This window comes from Penicillium nucicola (genome assembly GCF_028828085.1).
Source record: "Penicillium nucicola strain IBT 29836 chromosome Unknown utg000001l, whole genome shotgun sequence".
Taxonomy (NCBI): domain Eukaryota; kingdom Fungi; phylum Ascomycota; class Eurotiomycetes; order Eurotiales; family Aspergillaceae; genus Penicillium; species Penicillium nucicola.
Window position 1 is genome coordinate 3483578 of NW_026643125.1, and position 20616 is coordinate 3504193.

The 20616-nt window shown below is 47.4% G+C and overlaps 9 protein-coding genes across 9 annotated transcripts; 4 read left to right on the plus strand and 5 right to left on the minus strand.

Moving 5' to 3' along the window:
• Positions 1-5074: 5074 nt before the first annotated feature.
• N7511_001315 (uncharacterized protein) lies at positions 5075-5353 on the plus strand (the record flags this gene model as incomplete). Its single annotated transcript, XM_057123740.1, has 1 exon — positions 5075-5353. One exon carries the CDS (start codon positions 5075-5077, stop codon positions 5351-5353), a length of 279 nt encoding a protein of 92 aa, XP_056989473.1.
• A 267-nt stretch (positions 5354-5620) lies between these two features.
• N7511_001316 (aminotransferase-like domain-containing protein) lies at positions 5621-7248 on the minus strand (the record flags this gene model as incomplete). Its single annotated transcript, XM_057123741.1, has 5 exons — positions 5621-5884; positions 5936-6769; positions 6877-7019; positions 7075-7130; positions 7181-7248. The coding sequence occupies 5 exons, from the start codon at positions 7246-7248 to the stop codon at positions 5621-5623; spliced, it is 1365 nt and encodes a 454-aa protein (XP_056989474.1).
• A 1138-nt stretch (positions 7249-8386) lies between these two features.
• Positions 8387-8836, minus strand: N7511_001317 (uncharacterized protein; the record flags this gene model as incomplete). The annotated part of the gene is made up of 2 exons (XM_057123742.1): positions 8387-8567; positions 8649-8836. 2 exons carry the CDS (start codon positions 8834-8836, stop codon positions 8387-8389), a joined length of 369 nt encoding a protein of 122 aa, XP_056989475.1.
• A 1155-nt stretch (positions 8837-9991) lies between these two features.
• Positions 9992-10276, plus strand: N7511_001318 (uncharacterized protein; the record flags this gene model as incomplete). The annotated part of the gene is made up of 1 exon (XM_057123743.1): positions 9992-10276. One exon carries the CDS (start codon positions 9992-9994, stop codon positions 10274-10276), a length of 285 nt encoding a protein of 94 aa, XP_056989476.1.
• A 1029-nt stretch (positions 10277-11305) lies between these two features.
• On the minus strand, positions 11306-12976 carry N7511_001319 (carboxylesterase; the record flags this gene model as incomplete). The annotated part of the gene is made up of 1 exon (XM_057123744.1): positions 11306-12976. The coding sequence occupies one exon, from the start codon at positions 12974-12976 to the stop codon at positions 11306-11308; it is 1671 nt and encodes a 556-aa protein (XP_056989477.1).
• Positions 12977-13658: 682 nt separating this feature from the next.
• Positions 13659-14347, plus strand: N7511_001320 (uncharacterized protein; the record flags this gene model as incomplete). The annotated part of the gene is made up of 4 exons (XM_057123745.1): positions 13659-13798; positions 13854-13986; positions 14054-14163; positions 14221-14347. 4 exons carry the CDS (start codon positions 13659-13661, stop codon positions 14345-14347), a joined length of 510 nt encoding a protein of 169 aa, XP_056989478.1.
• Positions 14348-15998: 1651 nt separating this feature from the next.
• N7511_001321 (putative amino acid transporter) lies at positions 15999-17711 on the plus strand (the record flags this gene model as incomplete). The annotated part of the gene is made up of 1 exon (XM_057123746.1): positions 15999-17711. One exon carries the CDS (start codon positions 15999-16001, stop codon positions 17709-17711), a length of 1713 nt encoding a protein of 570 aa, XP_056989479.1.
• A 150-nt stretch (positions 17712-17861) lies between these two features.
• N7511_001322 (uncharacterized protein) lies at positions 17862-18939 on the minus strand (the record flags this gene model as incomplete). The annotated part of the gene is made up of 2 exons (XM_057123747.1): positions 17862-18535; positions 18594-18939. 2 exons carry the CDS (start codon positions 18937-18939, stop codon positions 17862-17864), a joined length of 1020 nt encoding a protein of 339 aa, XP_056989480.1.
• A 406-nt stretch (positions 18940-19345) lies between these two features.
• On the minus strand, positions 19346-20608 carry N7511_001323 (NADH:flavin oxidoreductase/NADH oxidase; the record flags this gene model as incomplete). Its single annotated transcript, XM_057123748.1, has 1 exon — positions 19346-20608. The coding sequence occupies one exon, from the start codon at positions 20606-20608 to the stop codon at positions 19346-19348; it is 1263 nt and encodes a 420-aa protein (XP_056989481.1).
• Positions 20609-20616: the final 8 nt, after the last annotated feature.

The window sequence follows — 20616 nt, forward strand, 5'->3', positions numbered from 1 at the left end:
CATGTAGGCCGGACCAGGGCGGGTCCTTCTCTTGCTCACTGAGCGTGATTGTGGTTTCTCTTTTCCTCTTCGGTTTACTTATAACTTAGCTGGGGCCAGAGTGTAGGGTGCTGCACGTGATCTGCTGACAGATGGGTTAATGGGCCCGGCCCATGGGGCTCTGGGTTGTCGAAATGATCCTAATAATAGCCCGGTAGGTAGTAGAGAAGGATCCTATTAGTAGATAAAATAGAAGTTCGGACTAGTTCCATAATATCCTAGAGCTTAAACCCAAAGTTTTCAAATTTCAAATACTAAATTATAAGCGGAAAAGCTATGTCATAGTATGTAAACTGAAATAATGAAACAAAACACTTAAATAGAGAAGGTACGGTTTAAATATCATCCTTTAGCTGTAATAATGTTGACGATAACATTGCCGTCTCGAGAAGCGATCAGTTCCCGGATCCCAGTGTGAGTTAGTCACCCCGCTGCCCTAAGCTGCCCACTGAGCGACCCTGAGCTGCTTACCCCGTTGCTCTCTTCTGAGCAGCCCTGATCAGCCCCCCTCACCCTCCCTCCGTCTTGCCTTCTAGCTTTCGCCTGCTCCGATGGTAACCGCACTGCCTACTGGTGTTTCTGGGAGTTCTGGTCTGGAGATGACGTATTCCCACGTCGCTGCAGTGACTTGCTGTCCTCTTGAAACTTTCTATCGATTGACTCAATCCCTTCAGCTTGCATGAGATACTTAGCACCGCCTTATCTCTACGCTCTCTCATACGTTCTCTCGCTAATGCTGCCGACTCTACCTAGCAAACGAACCACGCAAATTCACCCTGGTCCTCGTTCCTCTATATCCTGTGCCAATTTGATCCTAGGAACAACATTCGCACCGACATTCGGGTAACCTCTTTTTGCGGGATATAACCTAGGTCTCGAACAAATCGCCGCGTTATGTGACGTAAGTCGACGGTGAGTCAAATACATTGAGGTTGGATTCTATTAATCCCCGACTCAGTGACCTCGGTAAAGCCTAAATCCGCGCCACTGTATATTTTTCTGGTGTAAGACCGGTATAGGGTCTTTGAGCGGCAATATTTCTTCTATAAATACGAATAAAGGTCAGTGCTACAATGTTGTTAGAGTAGATGGTTATATTTCTTTTGCGAAGTTCTTTATATAGATACCGAGCCTATATTCGGCGACTTAGGACTTACATCGATTATATGATACAGTTTTTTTGGTTAAGTAGAAGTCCTTATAGAGACCTACTAGAGCTTACTTAGTGTAGACACTAGGATTTCCTCTTCAGTACGCACAGCAAATATAGGTCAAAATCTTCTACCTTCCAAAATTGGCGCTAGAGAATTGTACTTACGAACTACTCTTGGAAGACTAATTACCTCTCTTCCCTAAGTAACATTTTTAATACTATCTTCTACCGGTATATAAGTTATATCTACGTACTATCTATTAAATATACGAAGAAGCGTAGTAATATTCGTAGGCTGATTAAGTCTAATAGGGTCCTATGCCTAGTACTTAATTTACGTACGAATATACGAAGCCGTTTCTTTATATATAGGTGACTTATAGAACCGATACTTAAGTAGCGCGTAAGTAGCTTCGCGTCCTTTATAGGTAAGCTTAGTATACGTCCTTTCTAGGGCTTATTACTATTCTTCTTTATTATTAAGAACCCTTTTAAGATTTGTGAAATAGTTAAGAGATTGTGAGATTGTTGGTGGGTTTAGGAGGATCCTATTAGGCCTTTTGTTTTGCCTAGGCATGTGAAAGGAAGAGTAACTAGGAAGCTATGTTACTAAGCAGTAGAAAGGTGGTCGGGAGGCCGCAATACCTTTGGGTAAGCATTGACTTCTTACCTTGGTACTCTGTAGGCGATGAACTATAAAACAAAAGCACAAAGCCCCCCTGAATATATAGCTTCTCCGACCCTTTCTCCTTCGCCTAGCTATGTGAAGAGTAAGGCTCTGGGTCACTAAATGCTTCCAAAGGTATCACACCGTCTGGCTAGGTCTTCTACGGTCGGGAATCTATCTTAGTATTTAGGAGATCGAGGACTACATCGCTCTGTGGAGGCTTGCGGCCTATTACATGGGAACTCCCATTGAGCTATGGAGCTGCCCAAGTGAATTGCCGCAACGATCCCTACCTGTGCTAATGTTCTCTTTCTATCTCCGTCGCAATTTCTTCAACAACATGATACTTGACGAGAAGATGGGCCTGGGTGAGGAGTCCCGGTTCGACTTCAAATACGTCCCCAGTCTCACTCGGACGACTCGCCTTGGCAATAGGAGAAGTACTAAGTTTGAACGACCTGGGATTGAAAGCTTGACTCACCTGGGCCTTTTTTTTGTGCTTTCACCGCTGTGGTTACAATGGCCATAGCGTTTGCCTTCGCGGCAAGGATGATTCCTTCTCAGCTCCTTTCGGTCCTTTGATCCCGAGCGTCGTGACTTGCAGCCCCGGGCGGAGGAGGTAATTAAGTGATGACCCTGGGGCCACGCAGCTTACCAGATTTTCTTGATCGTATGCATATAGTACTTTGAACCCACGAAATTGTGATGTAACCTGTGCCCCATCTTGCGTAGAGCTAAGCCTACCTGCGAGGGGTGTGTCGGTAGGACCACGACTCGTTGAAATTTCCCCTCCCTTAAAGGGGCTTCCAGTAGTGACTGATGTACGCAGTAGCCACCTGTGCATTCTCTGAGAGTCCATGGTTCAAATTGCGACTTTTCTCACGCCCCAGAAAAGTTTTCCTTTCTGAGAACAATTTGACCGAGATTGCCTCAGCTTTGGGTTCGGCCGAGGGAGCACCAAACGGGATGTTTGATCCGAGCCCCGGAGATACGGCGAAACCTGCTGAAACATTGGACCCTTAGGCTTCCTACTTCGGACACCATGTGGGCATTCTCTTTCCTGTGCGCCCCGACGCTTCAGTTTAATGACCAAAATTGAGCCTAGCCCCTGGACATATGGACTGTTTGAACCATTGAATGTGTGGCCTTTAAGTACTAACCCCTGCTTGCAGTAACGTCGGGTTTTCGGTTCTTTCTCCACGCAACCTGTCACGTCGCCCATCTTGCGATTTGGAAACCATCTTACTTTATGAGGTATAGCAATCCTAACAAGATCATGCAACCGAAGACCCAAAAAGGTCAGTCGTCTGCCAATACCTGAGGTTGCCAAGTGAATCTCATCGCTTTCCAGGGACACTGAGTCGGGGAACGAATATCTCAAAAGCATGTCAACGTTGTCGTGCCCGAAAAGTGAGATGTGATGGCCAGTCACCGTGTCAGCGATGTTTAAAAACCAATGAAGAATGTCTCTTCCGTACGGGATTACGACGTCGACCACCCGCGCAGTTATTGCCTGCTCGCGGGCAGGCACCATCATGGTCTTCAGCAAGCCCGGTCACTTCTAGCTCTCTGACAGACCTGCCATCCAAATCAATCAACATGAGAGAGGTTTTAAAGCCGATTCATGTAACGCATGCGACTTCTTTAGGAGAGATGTCGGCGCTCTTCGGCCCCACATCCAACGTGGCAGCATTATATCACCTGTATTGCGCTTTGAATCATGACACGGAGTCCGAGATGAGCGACGCCCCATGTTTCAACGGGAAAAAAGCCCTTGACTTCTTTGAATACCATGACATAGTCTTCCCACGGAAAGAACCTTGCATTACGCAAATGCCGATGTCAGGACCATGCGATCTCTCATCCGTTCCTCTGCCACTATGTCAACAGTTTTTAGTAAATTACACGGAAAGTCTTTCGCATGTCCTTCCATTTCAGACATCAGAATTCCTCAACATGTCAGTATGTAATCTATACGGCATGCCGGTGATGATGAACATTTCTGCTGTGGATCACGTCAATTCACTGGCAATTTTGGCTATCGGAGCCACAACCACCTCGTGCTATGAGATTGGGGAGTTTCTCTACAGGAAGTCCCACTATTATGGCTCTAAATATGCAGACATAACTACCGTCTCAACGATCCAACATGGATTGCTTATAATATGTTCTTCTTCCTACCTCTGAACCGCCAGGTGGCTGACCGATCTGATTTAGTTACGCCCAGTATCTGTCCCATGTCGGCCAGTATGAAAAAGCGCACCTCCAGCTTAGTCTCACCAGTCGCAAGTTATTCAATGCTGGTTTACATTTACTCGTCGCTCAATCGGATTGGCAGGCTATGGTCGAGCCGGAGCTTCTTAGTACTGTTATTTCAGTCTTCACATTTGAAAGGTATGTCGAACATGGGGCCCTCAGCCAATACCTTGCTTAAGTCTGAATCAAGCGCTGACCCGTGACTCAGGTGGATTTCCTTCCTCCTAGGCAAATCATCTTCTTTTCCAGTGGACATCAGCATTCCAGAGACAGACAGTCTTTTTTTCCCCGGCGCAATCAGAAAGCTTGGCTATTGCATCCGTGACATCCAAAAGACACAGCACTCGAATACTATGGACTTTGACACACTATGGGAAATCTCACAGCAGCTTCACCGTGATCTTGATCAATATCTCACGAAAAGCTCCGAGTCTTGTCAAACTGTCCTCAATGGCAACTTGCACGAGCAACGAAATGTTAAATTTCTGTTAGAGATGAGTATGCATCTCCACCGAGATGGGCCCTTAATTTCAACTAATTCTTTTTTCCTTACCAGTATACCACCATTCCATTATAATAATATACCAGCCATTTTGTTTGTTGTATTCACAAGACAGGAAGAGACAGCATCAGAGGGGTGCACTGCAAAGAGAAGCCCCTGATCTCTCGTTAGCAGCTCTGACAGAGTCTCGTGGCCATGCGATTGATGCTGCAAAAAACATTATCAGATTGGCAGAGCAGCAGTTTGCAGTTGGATCAGCAGTCAAGGTTGGTTTTATCAGAAAATCATTCAGGCATGATGATTGTGCTGACAAGGGCCCTCAATCAATCAGGACCTACCACCAAATGCGTTGATGGTTGAGACTGCCTGCTTTACCTTGTGTCTAAATTCGATATGTGGACACGGGCTAGAAGACTCCATATCCCTGGTCGAAAGGGGTGTGACTGTTCTATCTATGATGGCTTGTAACACCATTGTCGCTGGACGGATCCACAGCGTCAAAAAATTGCTTAGCGCATTGATTTTGACGACAAAAACATGCCCGACACCTGGGCCTGAACTCCGCGATGACTCTATGCCACAGTTACCTACCCAAGGTTTGGCCATGTTGACCGCCGTACCAACCTCAAATCCAGATGATTTAAGCCCAATGATGTCACCTCCGTGGCACGCGGAGACGACTTCTATGGGATATGAAGACATGATGCATCTCATCCACAACGTCTTCAATGACTAGCGGATCTGTCTAGTTGCTTGTCAGAGTCATACTTGAAGCATTTCACACTGGCTATAGCGGTCTACATCAAGGAGCCAGAAGGCCATGTCATCGAATTGAATTTGTCGTTTCTGGCTTTTGATGTGAAGACTATAAGTATTGTCCATGTTGAAGTGTGCTGAGGAATATGACCGTCACAAAATGCGATAAATGCCAACCGATTCGATATCGTTCATTGCTTCATCCAATTTCGATTCACCAGTGTAACCGCAATACCATTCCGCATCATCATTCTGCAAGCTGAAACTCCAGTCTGAATGCCTTTCCAAGTCGCTTAACTGCTTCCGAAATTTTATGGGACTCAGCAGCAGCATAAGTGGTGCGAAAGTAAAGAGATCCCTCGATGGCCCTTCCACCCGCTCTAAACCAACTTCCGCGACAGAGGAGAACACCTGCCTGGACCGCAGCCTGGAACACATTTTCTTCTATATCTTCGGGAGAAAGCCCACTTTCAGCGCAAGGGTGCTTTCTCCAGTCAACGCCAATCCAATGCTTCGTTCTGTTAGGCAATGATTGATACTAGAGAGCTGATATTGCACTTACAAACATCCCAGCGATGGGCACTTCCCAAGTGACAACCTCGCGTGGTAGGTAGATCTCGCAAGCACGGATCATGTCATTTCGGCGTACTGCGTAAGACCTCTGCAATTCCATCAGCCTGTCCAGATACCCAGAATGACCCCAGTGCTCGTCCAAAAGCTTGTATATCATGAGCTGAGAGACACCAGAGGGGTTTTGATTGGAAGTTTCGCATCCACGAGTGAATCTCTCAACAAGCTGCTCGGGGCCCACGATCCAGCCAACCCTCAGCCCAGGGGCGAGGACTTTAGAAAACGAATCAAGACGCAACACCCTTCCATCCATGTCCATACTCAAGTAAGATGGAATTAAGTTGCGAATGAACTGTTCATGACAGGACTTTTGGTCGTCAATGGGCTTAGCCTGACTTTCGCTTGCCATGTCCCTTCGCGATTGGAGAAAGAAGTAAGGCTCATCCTCCACAATGCAAAGATCATGCCGTTGAGCCACCATGTATATAGCCTGTCTTCGCGAAGCGGGTTGTGTACACCCAGTGGGATTGTGGCCTGTTGGGATCATGTACAACACATGTGGCTTGGCTGCCCCTCGGGCCTGCACGTTCCACGAGGTTAAGATCTCATCCAGCCTGTCTGGTCTCAATCCTTGATTGTCCATTGGAACAGGGGCGATTTTCAAGCCCAATGGAAGGGCTGTTTCTTGTGCACTTGAGAAGGTGTATTCTTCCATGAGGACATAGTCACCCCGCTGAGTTAACATGCGCAGTGTTGAGTCCCATGCATATGTTGTTCCAGAGGTCAAGCAGCATTGCCAATCTGAGTAAGGGGGGTGGTGAACGATCTAAGAGAATTACTTGTCAGGTGAATGATCGATAAAAAATACCAGGCGAGGAGGGCACATGCTTCGGTATGCTCAGTCACAAATCTTAGCAATTGGGCAGATCCTACAGCTTGACCATAGTTGAGCGCTACCTCAAGGTCTTTCCTCACGTCAGTCTGAAAGGTGTGATGGATTGTCATCGGCGGCATGATTGAATTACCATAAAAGCCTTTGCCCTTCCGCACATCTCCCTTTTTGGCATCCAGCGTGACTGCAGAGTCGGAGTGGCCATGATCGTGCATGGGCTGAGAAACATCTATTCGAACCCTTTCGAAAGGGAATAAGTCCGGCGAAGGCAATCCACCCCCCAGAGAAATTATTCCTTGAGTGCATCGTTAGCCCATGATGTCATGGGGAGATTCTTGTCTTTACCTGGGGTTTTCAAGTATTTGGCGGTAACTTTTAACGTAGAGCCCTATGGCACACAACACCATTAACATGTTTTCTTCTGCTGAGGTGTGTCCACTGCTTGTGATACAGATTTTGAAGTTTTTCATACCGTGCGGCTAGCTGATTCGGGGGAAATGAAATCTAGCGCAAAAGCTGGCCTTAGTGTATTGCCATTAGACTCCTTGACGAACTTACGGCTAAAGTTCTTGGCTTTGGGTTTGGCCGCACATGCCTTGGGTGTACGAGTGAGCTCAAGTTTCCCCCTTGACAAGGTTCAGATATCCTCACTGGCGTTTTGAAATTGCTGCTACTGGTGGCAGGGGAAACACCCGTTGGGAGATCCTGGCATAGTTCTCTCCAGTGCTCAACATTCTGCACAGAAAGTGGGCCTGTAAAGCTAGTACTCATCTTCTGATGCGTCTATCTGTGTGTGAGTAGATATATTGTTCGGATAAGATCTCAAACCGACAACAAACAAAAGTGTATGAGAAAGCAAAATATATCGGCATATAAAAAAGCAAGATCACGATTGATGCACCATGCCTTTCATAGTTTGCCGATATCGGTTTAGATTGCTTGGCCCCCGAACAGGTCAGTCGGAGTGACTTGAATAAGAATGAATAGAAAAGCAAGATCAGCAAATAGGTTTACATCGGGAGTACTCCGTACAGTGTGAGTCGGCAAGCCCCGAATGCGCGGCCCATTCAGTCTCGCTTTCTTCCGTGATTGGTCAGAGTTTCTCCCCAATCTCTAGGTAGTGCTATGTAGGCGATTCTCCATCTAGTCACGTCACTCCAACCGAGAGATCATTAAGACTAGTTTGATAATTATGAGCGCCGGAGTCTACTTATGCTTTGGTTCTTGGTTCAAATGCTGTCTGCACCGAAAGTCGTGGTCAATGTTTATCTCATCAACATTTCAATTCACTCATTTGATCTTATTATGAATTTTGAGAATGAAAGTGACCCGAAGCCCGAAATTAAGACTTAACTAAGATCCACAGCATCAGAGAGGCTATATATCCAGTGAATACAGTTGAGATTTCTATGTCCAGGAGCTTTGGACATCTTAGTCGGCAGTCAGACATTCTAGTTGAAACCTTAGAAGTGAGAAGGCAAACACTTTGGCGATCAAATATTGAAATTGTTATCATTGTCTTGGTAGGTACTTTATGCCCTTGTAGTTAGCCTACAATACCTGGTTGACCGGCGAATTTGCCTTTCCATGGATGAAGAGTGCTTTGAAATTCTCGAAGCATTCACGCTCGGTGATGTCGTCCCCAAATGCCCAGGGAGGGTGAGAGTTGAGGTCAAAATTTGGACCTTGAGGATGGTAGGCTGAGTCATTAAAGTGAGTTTGGAAATATTTCCTATGTCAGAGTTTCACCAATGTATGGTCGGTTGCTTTTTTCCAAGGTTCTCGGGGCTCTCTACATACTGTGGGGTTTCACCAGGAGTTGGTGCCTGTGCTGATGGCTCCGTGCACTTGATAATGATAGTCGAAGAATTCTTGACGCGTCATTCCAGCCTTGCGTCTGAGCACAATGAGCTGCTTGATTCCGGGAATCATTGGAGACCGCGACCAGGTAATAGCAGTGCCAGAAAGTCCCAATTGTGAATGTACATCGTTGTCTGCCATTGCTGTTTTATATCTGATCGCGAAAGTGAACATCCGAAGTGGACAAAAATTGACTCCGAGTTACTAGGCGGAATGCGCGATATTTCCATTATAAAGCGTGGTTATTTCTGGATCCAGTACTAACTGTGATCGAATGGGGACTTGTGAAGTTGAATAATCACCGAATCTCCGGGGCTCAGGGGCCCCGGAGACTCCCGGGCGCCCGGCATGCTATTGACTAAGCGGAAGTCGCAGCGCCGGAGGCCTAGAGTGGACCTGCGGTGGGGTCTCCAGGGATCCATTTCCTTGTGTGATCAAGTACATATACGTATAATCATGGGGTACATGTAGATACTTATCTCTCTCGGCTCCCAGGGAACCGTCGGATGCCCACACTTCTGGGGGCAGACCCGAACAATGTAGAAAGGGGACTATCAAGCTTGGTTCCTCTGAAATAGTTTATCTTTTCTGAATATACCTTCGTTCTACATACCTGCCTCCTGCCCGACAAAAGCCTTTTTCTTCCAAATTTGATCTACCATGGCATCACCTCGCCCCAAATACGAGGGTTTCCAAGCCGACATTTAAGCATACACTCGCATTAGGCATACTTATATTCCCATGCGTGATGGAATCGAACTTTGTGCGGATCTCTTCCTGCCATTTTCTGCATCCGAAAGTGGCGAGAAGGTCCCTGTAATCTGCAGCATGGGCCCCTATGGCAAAGATATTCATGCATCCGTTTTTGGGTTGCCCCAAACTCCGATATACGCAGAGATGTACAAGAATATCAAGCCTTTGGGACCGGATGCTTGTTTTGAGTTATGCGAGCCTACTATCTGGGTGTATGGCTTTTGATAATATTTCGCTAATGGTGTTTGCTGACTTCTTCGACCAAAAGTGCAGAGACTTCGGTTATGCTCTTTTTCGAGTTGATACTCGCGGTATTGGCGGCAGCCAAGGAAGACTCGACCCCTTTGGACTGGAAAGGTCCCTCCAGATACAGGAAGATGCTGAGGGCCAAGGTAGGCTTCAACTCCCCATTCAAAACACGAAGACATGAGATCAAAGCTAATTAGAACCGACATCGAAGACCTCTACGGTGTGGTAGAGTGGGCAGCTGTGTAGCCATGGTCAAATGCTAAAGTCGCATTCTCCGGAATCAGTTACTTCGGGATGGTGGGATATTGGGCTGCCATGCAGAAGCCACCACACTTGACTTGTGTCATGTCATACGAGTCAGCTTGCTCCATGTACCAAGCTGTTCGACGTGGCGGCGTCTACAGCAACAACTTCCAATTTCAGTGGTACAACAACATCGTCGTCCCATCTCAGGGTGGCAACAAAGATGGATTGCTCAAAGATGAGGAACTTGTTGCCAACAGAGTCGATTATCCTCATCTTTGCGCTACAACCGAATATCCAACTGAGGGTGTCTGGGCTGTGTTTGATAGAGCCTGAAAGCTCTCCGACATCAAAGTTCCATTCTATATTTCGGGTAACTGGACAGACCCCGAACTTCACCTGCCGGGCAGCATTCACGCTTTCAATGGCAGTGATACCTTCTACCCCGAGAACGAAGTCGTCTACCCTCCCCCTGATGCAGAAGATATCAGCTTCTACCTCACCCCGGACAAACAAATGTCACTCGTGAAGCCTACGGATGAAAAGTGCTCGTTTTCGTATCGTAGATTCAAGGACAACATTCACTTCTCACTTGAAGCCCCATTCTGAGCTCCATTTGAGCTTTTAGGATCTCCATACCTGGGGATTGAAGTCATGACTCAATCCATGGACATGGATCTCTTTGTCTACATTCGGGCTCATGATAGTGAAGGGAAACCTGTCACTTTTCGTGGTAATCATGGTGAGCCCATGAACAATTTTGCGAGAGGGTTCTTCCGGCTCTCGCACCGCGATGAAGGGGCGAAAGATTTCAATGAAACGAGAGTTCTCGCTGAACCGTCCGTTCATAAAGCGTCGGTTGTCCCTGGAACACCATACACTGTTCTCGTTCCTCTCTACCCCGCGGCATATCTGTTTGATCAATGACAGTTGATGACCTTGAGGATTGGCTCTGTGAATACTCAGATAATATTCCACCCATGCGTCATGAAGGTGGAGACAGGGTGCAGGAGAGGTTTGAGGGCGAGAACGTTATCTTCTCCCATGGAAGATTGGTTTTTCTCAAGTCAAGCGTTAAGAGTTCCATCATGCAGAACGTTGTATTTTAGGACACTCTAGAACTAGTAGCCTTTTGGACGGAGAACAACATTTGATGTGGAATACATAAAAAGTCACCGCTACCAGTATTACATTGGGGTAAATATCTTTTCCTGAAGCTGGGAGCAGTAGTAGACAAAAAGCCAGAAATGAAACTTTCGATTGAATTGAAAGATAACAGAAGAACGTAGTGGCTAACGTTGAGAAGTGAAGAAAATGATATACAATGGTCCAGCAACCAATACACTCAGTCTGTCGGACCTTTCTCTAGTAAGGACGCTGTTGATGGAAATAGTCCATCACAAAATCGACTTTCTCTTGACTAGTGATCTCGACTGCAGAGAAGGAATCTCCTAGCTCCATGACAACCTGATCACCCTTAGGCGAGTTGGCATTCCAACGAGGCAAGTGACCAGACCCGGTGTAAGAATCGCCATTGTTCGGATCCAAGGTTTTGGCGAAGTTTGCCCAATAAGCAGACATCTTCTCTGCAATGGCATAGTCTTCAGAAGTAAATGGATACGTGCTGTTGCAAGAGTAGAGCGCATTCAATGCGTACATAATCTCGGACATATGGAAGGCTCCTTCGGTCTGGCCTGGGGGCGCGTGTGTCCAGAAATAGGTATAGAAATTGGAGGAGGCGGAGCGATACCAATCAGTAGCGTAGGCCCAGGCACCAACCTTGCCTTGGTCACGGGCAGCATCGTTCCAGCTAGCATTGGCTGTGCTTTGACCTTTCTTGTCGGTGGCCGGATATAGCTTGAAGTACCGTTCCGACAGATTGCCATATCGGAGAAAGTTGTAATGTCTGTATTGCGCAAGGGTGTAGTTTGTTGTTGGTGATGCGCCAGATTCATCCAAGGTGTTTCCTGTAATCAGAGGCACATCATTTGCTGGGCCGTGTTCCAGGGTCTCCAGATAAGTTGACGGGAGAACGAAGTTATCCAGAACTGGCTTGAAGATGTCGGGATAGCCCGCGGAAAGAGCCGTGATCGAGTTAATCCAGGTGCTATTAACACTGTCACCAGAGCCAATCATGAGATCAGACAATGATAGAGATCGTAATTGTGCGATGGTGGAAACATTGTGGAAAGCAGTGTAGTTCAACCCATGTGAGAGAGCAGCGGACATATTGTTATACGAGGTGGCAAGGCCTGCCAGCATAGGGTCACGGGGGAAGCGAATACCAGACTCCGAGATGGCACCATGGAACAAGCCTGAGAAAAGCGGGCTGTTCACTGCATGATAGACCTGTGACGAGCCAAATGACTGACCAGCAATCACAACACGGTCTGGGTTACCACCAAAGCCGGCGATGTTTGCCTTTATCCACTTTAAGACTTCCAAAAAGTCCAGGACACCATAATTTCCTGATGTCTCATGGCCGAAAGCCTCAAGTCCCTCTTTATTCAGTTCTGGGTGAGCAAGGTATCCCAATGCATCATCACGGCGGTTAAAAGAAACAAGAATGACATCTTTCATTGCCATTCCGCCACCATACCAGTACGGAATATCACTGGGCAGATCCGAACCTTGATTCCAGACCATCACAGGGAGTCCCGCATGAACCGAATCTGCATTCGTCCAGATATTCAAGCTCAGGCAGTCCTCGCTATAGCCAGAGGTGAACTTAGTCGGACACGGCGAGCCAAATTCGGTGGCGTTGAGCGTTTCCTTCCAAGCTTGACGCGGTTGTGGAGCTTTCCAACGACTGTGGTAACCAGTATCAGCAGCATATGGAATACCAAGGAACGCAGTCACGTTGGATTCAGAAACATTGAAGAAGTCCTCGAGAGTTTCGGTGCTGAAGTATTTGAAACCCTGGACAGGTCCCCCAGTGGTGTCGATCACTTGATCCCAGATCTGGGCATGGGCGGCGGATGTGCCTAGAAGCAAAGCAGCAAGGCTCCTATGTAGGAGCGAGCCCGGAGCTGGCATGGCGACAAAGGTAAAGAAGAAGGGAGATGAGATAGAGAGTGAAGAAAAGTCAAGTGATAAATGAGCGAATTGATACACATTGCTCAAAGGAATGTCAGGTTTTATATTTGTCTTTGGTGCTTCTCGAATCAAGCAATTCGAAACGGAGTTCATGTCCGAGGATTAGCCTTACGCAGAGTATAGTTCTGAGTCTTCTGACGAATGCTGGGGCTATGCAAATCTTGCCTTATGGTGAAAGGGTTCGGGTTTAGGTGGACCCTCTCGGATTTGTGTGGGGAGGTCGCAGTATGATACAGGGGCTTCCATGATTCGAAGGCACCAATCGAATGTAAAAAAGAAAATCATTGATGTTCCAAAAAAGTGATGAACTGCTCCACAGCCCCGATTCTCCTCCGACACGCATCTCGGAGAAAACAATCTACCACCGTTAGTGTTAATAACGGCTAAATATCGGATGTTCACCTCGGATGAAGATTCCCAGTTGATCTAAACCGGTGCTTTTGGCCAGCCGAATACCGAGCCTCGTATGAGCTACAGTGGACTTACGGGGCAGACCAAAGTGATCTCCGTTACCATCTGAATAGGGGTATATAAAGCATATCTCTACGCCGGCGGAGCTTATGTGAAAGTCTTCATAGCTCGATCGAAAGTCTTTTGCAGATCTCTCATTCATCAAATCAACATGCTGTCTCACTCTACGCATATCACAACTTGGGCTGTGGCGCTCCTGGGTCTTTTCGCTAAAAGCACAGGAGCTGTGAATCTGACCTACTATGCCCCAGAGGCTAGTGTTGATCCTGCCTTCGCAAATTGGATTGGGTCGTAAGTCGATTCGGCCAAAGCTACTCAAGTCTCATCGAAAGCTGATCAATTGCAGATTCTACCAGGCTGCTGAAGCGACCAATACCACCGCAGCTGGATACAGCGCTTTCTTCGACGCTCATTCAACCATCGAGCTGGCAGGCTGGAACCCATCGCAAGATGTGAAAGATGGACTCATGGTTAGAGAGGTATGTTGATTCCCAGCATCTCAGAAACAGTCGAATCCAGGAGATAATTAACTCTGGTCAAATGTAGCATTTCCCTACCACTGTGTCCATCGATGGGGATTACCCAATTGAGAAGAAGTTCCACCTCTACGGCCTGACCAAGGCACACTACAAGAACTCAACATGTGCAGTTGAAAGGTTCGTTTTTCTCCATATTCAAATTGGTTGTTGAAGCCCACCTAACATAAACCGCAGCTACGAGACCAAGTTCACGATCTTGAAGAATGACGGTTCCTGCAACTTGGAGCCAGAGGCCAAATCCTTGGTGAACTTGGAGCTTATTGAACAAACCCCTTCATCTGTGTCGTGCGACTCATTCTAATCGGGACCTGAGTTTTGGGCCGATAAGTCTCTATAGCCGCATTCTGCAAATGCGTCGGCTGATGGTGCGCGACTTCAGTATCGGTGGGGATTTGCTAAAGGGGCCTCTTTGCCTAAGACCTTGTAACAACATTGCAACCTTTTGAGTTATCTGCAAGTGGAAGATAGGATAGACCTCGGGAGCAATAGGATATATACTCAAAGTCAAAGCGTGCGTTCTATGTACAGATTCAGAACAAAATGCCTGGCTGTAGGGGTCGGCACGAATACATTTTCGTAACAATTTGAGATATTCGCATTCGCATTCGTAGTTCAGACCTCTACGAATATTGGCCTGTCGCCAAGGCCAACTCCCACCCATTAGGAGAAAGTATATCACGGGCAGTTTATTTATTCAAGTGACAAGTCGCGTGCGAATCCGACAAGTTTATTTCAAGGACGTGTTTCGATGACGGTAATAGAGCTCGGAATGTCTGGTGCTGAATTGCAATCCTCAAACCATGATAGCTCAGGCAAGATTTCCGTAGAAAAATCGAGAACTATATGAAATCATTCAAAGTTTCCGTAAACGTCCATGACTTCAAGATATAACAACAAAGTGGTTCAACGGATTACTACGGATGCAACGAGCAATCGAGGACTTACGGATTCCTTGGGATATAACAATAAATCGAGTCAATACGTATACGATTAAAAGATTTAACCAGAGAAGGGATAACTTAAATATAGAAGGAATTACTGGTTAAAATGAGCATCAAACAATTTGACTACAATTGTCTATGTCCTCAGTTTATTCCTGGTCTCTCAATTGATCCCAACCTCGCTCAGGTCTCAATCAAATTTTCAACCATTCTCAATGATCTCTGTTCTTCTCTTTTATTTCATATGATCCTTACCCTAATAATCCTGCTTTATGACATATTGTTGGGTGTTCCTCATGCTCTGTCTATTCACTATGGACCAGTCTGCTATTCCAGGATGCCATCGCGGAGTTTCCATTACACTATTCAATTGGATGAATTCCGGAGATTTCTGGCCAGAAATAGTGGTTCAGAAGCCCGAAGTACACGCGGCCAAAAACTTTTGTTGCACCATCGTACATAGACTTAACCGAGTCTAACGGTACATATAGTTCATAGAATTCTAGCACATGATTTTGCGTAGGAACGTTTACTTCTTTTGTTTGGGCGAGGCTGTAAAGTATAGACTATGAGTTGACTAGTAAGAACCTGTATTTCTATGATACAGAAACCTATTAAGATGGAACAATTATGAAGTTAATGCGCGCGACTACAAGTTTCAAATGGAATACCCCCAATTGAGGTCCAGAAATGGGGGCTAAACATGGCGTAAAGAGATATTTGCATGGTCTGGGGTTCATAAAGCCTTAAGGCCGAGTCTGAGCCCCCGATGTTTGTTGCTTGGGGCCTGGTTGGGCTGGGTCGGGCCGAGCCCCAGGCGTCATGCGCTGTGCGAGAGTCTAGAATGGACATGATCATGACGTCATGCCGCAGAAACTTCCAAGATTGTTTGTTGGCTAGTGCTTTCAACTGTTTTGAACATTTCCAGCTTGCTACCCACGTGTATTTACTACAAATAAAAGGGGCTCTGGGTACTGTATCGACTCGCCCTTCTACAGACGTTGAGAGACGATGGCGGATACTCGAAATCAAGAAGAGCTTGACAACCAAGCAGAAGTCATTTCCCAGCATTTGCATCCCCGATTTACCGGAGCGTGTGAGGCCATTACTGAAGATGGCGATGGTGGGCGTGATGCAAACAGTGCAGGCAACGATGAGAACCAACAATCCTCTCTCAAACTGCAAGGCGGGGATATTCATCGCGACATCTATCGTATTGAAGCTCGTTCGAAACGGGCCGGATTGAATCAGCGCGCAGCAACTTTCTCCTACTCCCCAAGGCTGGAAGCAGACGATGATCCAGAGAGCACGATACGAAATGAGCCAGGGGCGTTTCGTCGGCAGTTTTTGGCTCGTTCTCAGCGTGGCGTCACCCACATATCTACGCCAAAGAGCTTCGTGGACTTTTTACAACTATACGGCAGGTTCGCCGGTGAAGACCTGGCTGAGTCGGAAGATGAGACAGATGCTGAAACAATCGGGGCACCGGTTGATGAAGCAGAGGGGGAAAGGAGACCACTGCTTGCCCGTCATGAAAGCTCTCGAGGGGACGCGTCAGACGTAAAAACTTTCTTCACACTCCTCAAGGCGTTCATCGGAACCGGCATCATCTTTCTTCCCAAGGCTTTCAGCAACGGCGGCATACTCTTTTCATCTGTTGCTCTTATCGCGGTCTCGATAATGACCACTACCTGTTTTCACTTGCTGCTAGAATGCCAAAGACGGTATGGCGGCGGCTACGGCGATATTGGAGAAGCTATATCCAGCACGCATCTTCGCTCCTTGATTCGTGTTTCGATCACTACGTCGCAGCTTGGGTTCGTGTGTGCCGCCATCGCTTTTACTGCGGACAACCTGCTTTCATTTGTGGAGGGCGTGGCGACCGATTATATCCGCACACCGTCATCCATTTCTTTTATCATCGCGCTACAATTAGTTGTTCTCGTGCCTCTCGCCTTCATTCGCAAAATCTCCCGTCTCGGAGGAGTAGCTTTACTTGCAGATGTCTTCATCTTCATCGCCATTGGGTACATATACTACTCCGATCTTTCAAAATTTTCTCGCGATGGCCTAGAGCCCACTGTCAGACTGTTCAACCCTAACAAATTCATCCTAATGATCGGGTCGTCCGTGTTCTTGTTTGAGGGTATAGGGCTGGTCCTCCCTATCCAATCTTCGATGTCACACCCACACCATTTTGGCCGCATCCTCAACACCGTCATGGCCCTTATCACTTTTCTTTTCGCTTCTGTCGGAGTGCTCTCATACGGGGCATTTGGCAGCGATACAAAGATCAATATCATCAGCAATTTCCCGCAGACAAACAATTTCGTCAACTTCGTTCGGTTGTCTTTCTCACTGGCTATTCTTGTGGGCACACCAATGCAGCTGTTCCCTGCTGTGAGGATTTTGGAAGCAAGGATATTCGGGCGCAAATCTGGCCAGCGAGCCCCTCTCATCAAGTGGAAAAAGAATATGTTCCGGACCGGCCTTGTCGTTCTTTGTGGCTTGATTGCAGCACTAGGTGCCAGGCAATTGGATAAATTCGTTGCCTTGGTGGGATCCGTTTTGTGTGTTCCCTTGATCTTTGTTTATCCGGCGTATCTGCATTGGAAAGGTATTGCGAATAATCGGTGGGCAAAAGGACGAGATATAGTGATTATTGCGCTGGGGATTGTCTGCATGATCTATACCACTCTCGTGACTGTGTTTCTAGAGTCCTGATGATGAATGATGACTTTATCCACATTTAAGCAAAATATAAGGCTACAGATTCATATTAGATATACGCTATAGATACGGCTTGCTACGTAACTTTACGTGAGTAAATTACTACCGACTCAGATCGTGATGCACTCCTTTGCATACATTCTTTCAGTCTTCCCGGTGTCTCCTCATATCCGTAATCCTCTTAAACTCGCCAACAGTATGCTCCCATACCTTCTCAACCATTCCCTGTCCCCTCAGCGATTCCACCAACCTGACAACCTTCTCACCAGAATGAGTTCCAGACCAATGAATACTATAAACACCACTCCCAGCCTTCCCATCAAGCCCATTGGCAACCTCAAGCCCATCCACCAAGGGAACCCCAACGCCATCTTCACCTAAACGCGCCGGATACTGAGCACTCGTCGCAAAGAACAAGTGTCTTTCTCCAGACTCCTTAATAGGAATATAGAGAAAAGGCCCAATAATCGCCAAAACCCATACCATGAGCGTCATCAGAAATCCCTCCGCTTCACGATGAAGACCCGTCTTCACCGTACCAGGATAGTCATTAATAAAGCTGACCTCCGGCGCTTGCGCCGCCAGATTCTCAAATGCCATATCGGTCATCGAAACAACATGTCCACGCAGACTCAAGATATTCATTTTCCTGGCTTGGAAATCATCCTCGTGAATTGGTCCTTCGTGTCCACCCGCCAGCACACTAATAACACGCCGGAGACCACTCGCAGCTTGAATCTGCGGCAGCAAGTTCATAGCGAACCGGATGCGTGCGTAATACTGTGTTGCAAGCATGATATTAAGACCCTCCGATGTATCTGTTACACATCAGCCCCGGAACTCTCTTGAATTCGACGTACTAGTCCATGTACTCACCAGACCCAGACTTGATGCTCCCGCAACTAAGGAAAAGAAGATTGATCCTCTTCTCTCTTCTTTGGATCTCCCGACATACATCGTCAACGTTTCGGATGAGACTCAAATCTGCTTGGATGAAGGTATATTCGCCGTCCGGATTGATCTGTCGGCATTCGGCTGTAATGCGGATCGCGGCTTCTTGGGACCGGCCCACGAAGTATGTGCGAGGACGTTTGGCTGAGCGGGCGAATTCTTTGAGGGTTGCTTCGCCGATTCCGTTCGTTGCGCCTATGAAGACAGCAACTAGGTCTGGGAGCTTGGCGATCTGGGTGTTTGAGAATTGGACATCGGGTAGGGATACCATTTTGAATTTTGGATATTGCGATTCAATTACAGTTGGACATATCAGGACTTTGGGGCTTGATTTACTGATGTTTAGGGGCGCTTTATATATGAAATCATTGATCGGTCCATCTTTGGGCCGGCCGGCCGGTGCGATGGTTTCGTCCGGACGGATCAAAATCGGGGAGAGGAGGAGATTCGATTGATTGCGAAATTTGATATGAGAAGGAATTGGCTTGAATTGGGGCTGGCTACATATCAGAATCAATGCAGCCCCCCTAGGACTCTTAATGGGGCAATTGATATCGCAGGCTATATAGCTCGGCACCCTACAGCTAGATTCAATGGACATCCATGAATAGCTCCACAATCACTTCATCATAGTTCATATTTGAATATAAATTTACTCAAATATCTAGAGATAACGTCTAAAGCTTCTGCTTCTTGTTGTGCAAGTAAGGGCCGCCACCAGTACCGCGACTGGCAAAGCCCCATCTAATCTGATTAGCCATGGAAATATCAACCTCAAGTTCCTCAGCCCAAGCCCAGACCAAACCTGGATTCTTGAGGAATCCACGACCGATAAGGACAAAGTCCAGCCCATCGTTCTCCAGCAGGGAATTGGCCAAAGAAGCAGAACCGATCATACCGACTGAGCCAACCATGAGCTTATCTCCAATAGCCTTCTTCACCTCAACGGCAAATGGTGCCTGGAAAGCAGCCTTTGCATGGATATGCTGCTTCTCGTGGTTTCCACCACTGCTAATATCCAACACATCAACAGTCCCAGCATCGGCCAGCGCCTTTGCAAATCGAACCGTATCCTCCGCACGCCAGGATGGCGTATCAGGCATTGACTCTTCCAACCAGTCCGTAGCAGAGACACGCAAGAAGATAGGCATGCTCTCGGGAACAGTCTCACGAGTCAACTTGGCAATTTCCAACGAAAGCCGAATACGATTCTCAAAGCTCCCACCATACTGATCAGTCCGATCATTGGTAGCAGGCGACAAGAAACTCATAAGCAAATACCCATGAGCATTATGAATCTCAACAAAGTCCACGCCAGCCTTCAGAGCACGCTTAACAGCAGCAACCCAGTCCCTCTTGAACTCCTCAATCTCCTCCAACGTCAAAGCGGTTGGTGTCGGGAAACTGGCATGGAAGGGCACATTACTGGGACTCTTTACATTATCAGGCCATCCTCCGACCTTAGCAGTCGCAGTGTCCGCCTTACTGAGCCAAGGCGCGACAGTACTAGCCTTCCGCCCAGCATGAGCAAGCTGAACACCCATCACCTGACTCTGGCTGTGCACGAACTCGATGACACGGCGCAGCGGCTCGATCTGCGAGTCTTTCCAGAGTCCCGAGTCTTGCGGTGTAATGCGCCCATTTGCTTGGACGGAGGTTGCTTCTGCCATGAGGAATCCTGGACCGCGTTGCGCGATGCCGCCCAAGTGCGCCACGTGCCAGTCTGTCATGTGGCCGTCGTCGGCGCTGTATTGGCATAGTGGGGAGAGACCAATGCGGTTGTGGAATGTTACGCCACGTACTTTGAAGGGTTGAAAGAGTTTCGGAGGCTTTGTGCCGTCGGATTGGGGACTTGCTGCGGTTCCAGCGGGGGGATCTTGGGCTGGGGTGTAGTAGGAGATGCCATTGGCTGGTTTGTTGGGGATGTCTGGGGAAGACATGGCTGGGA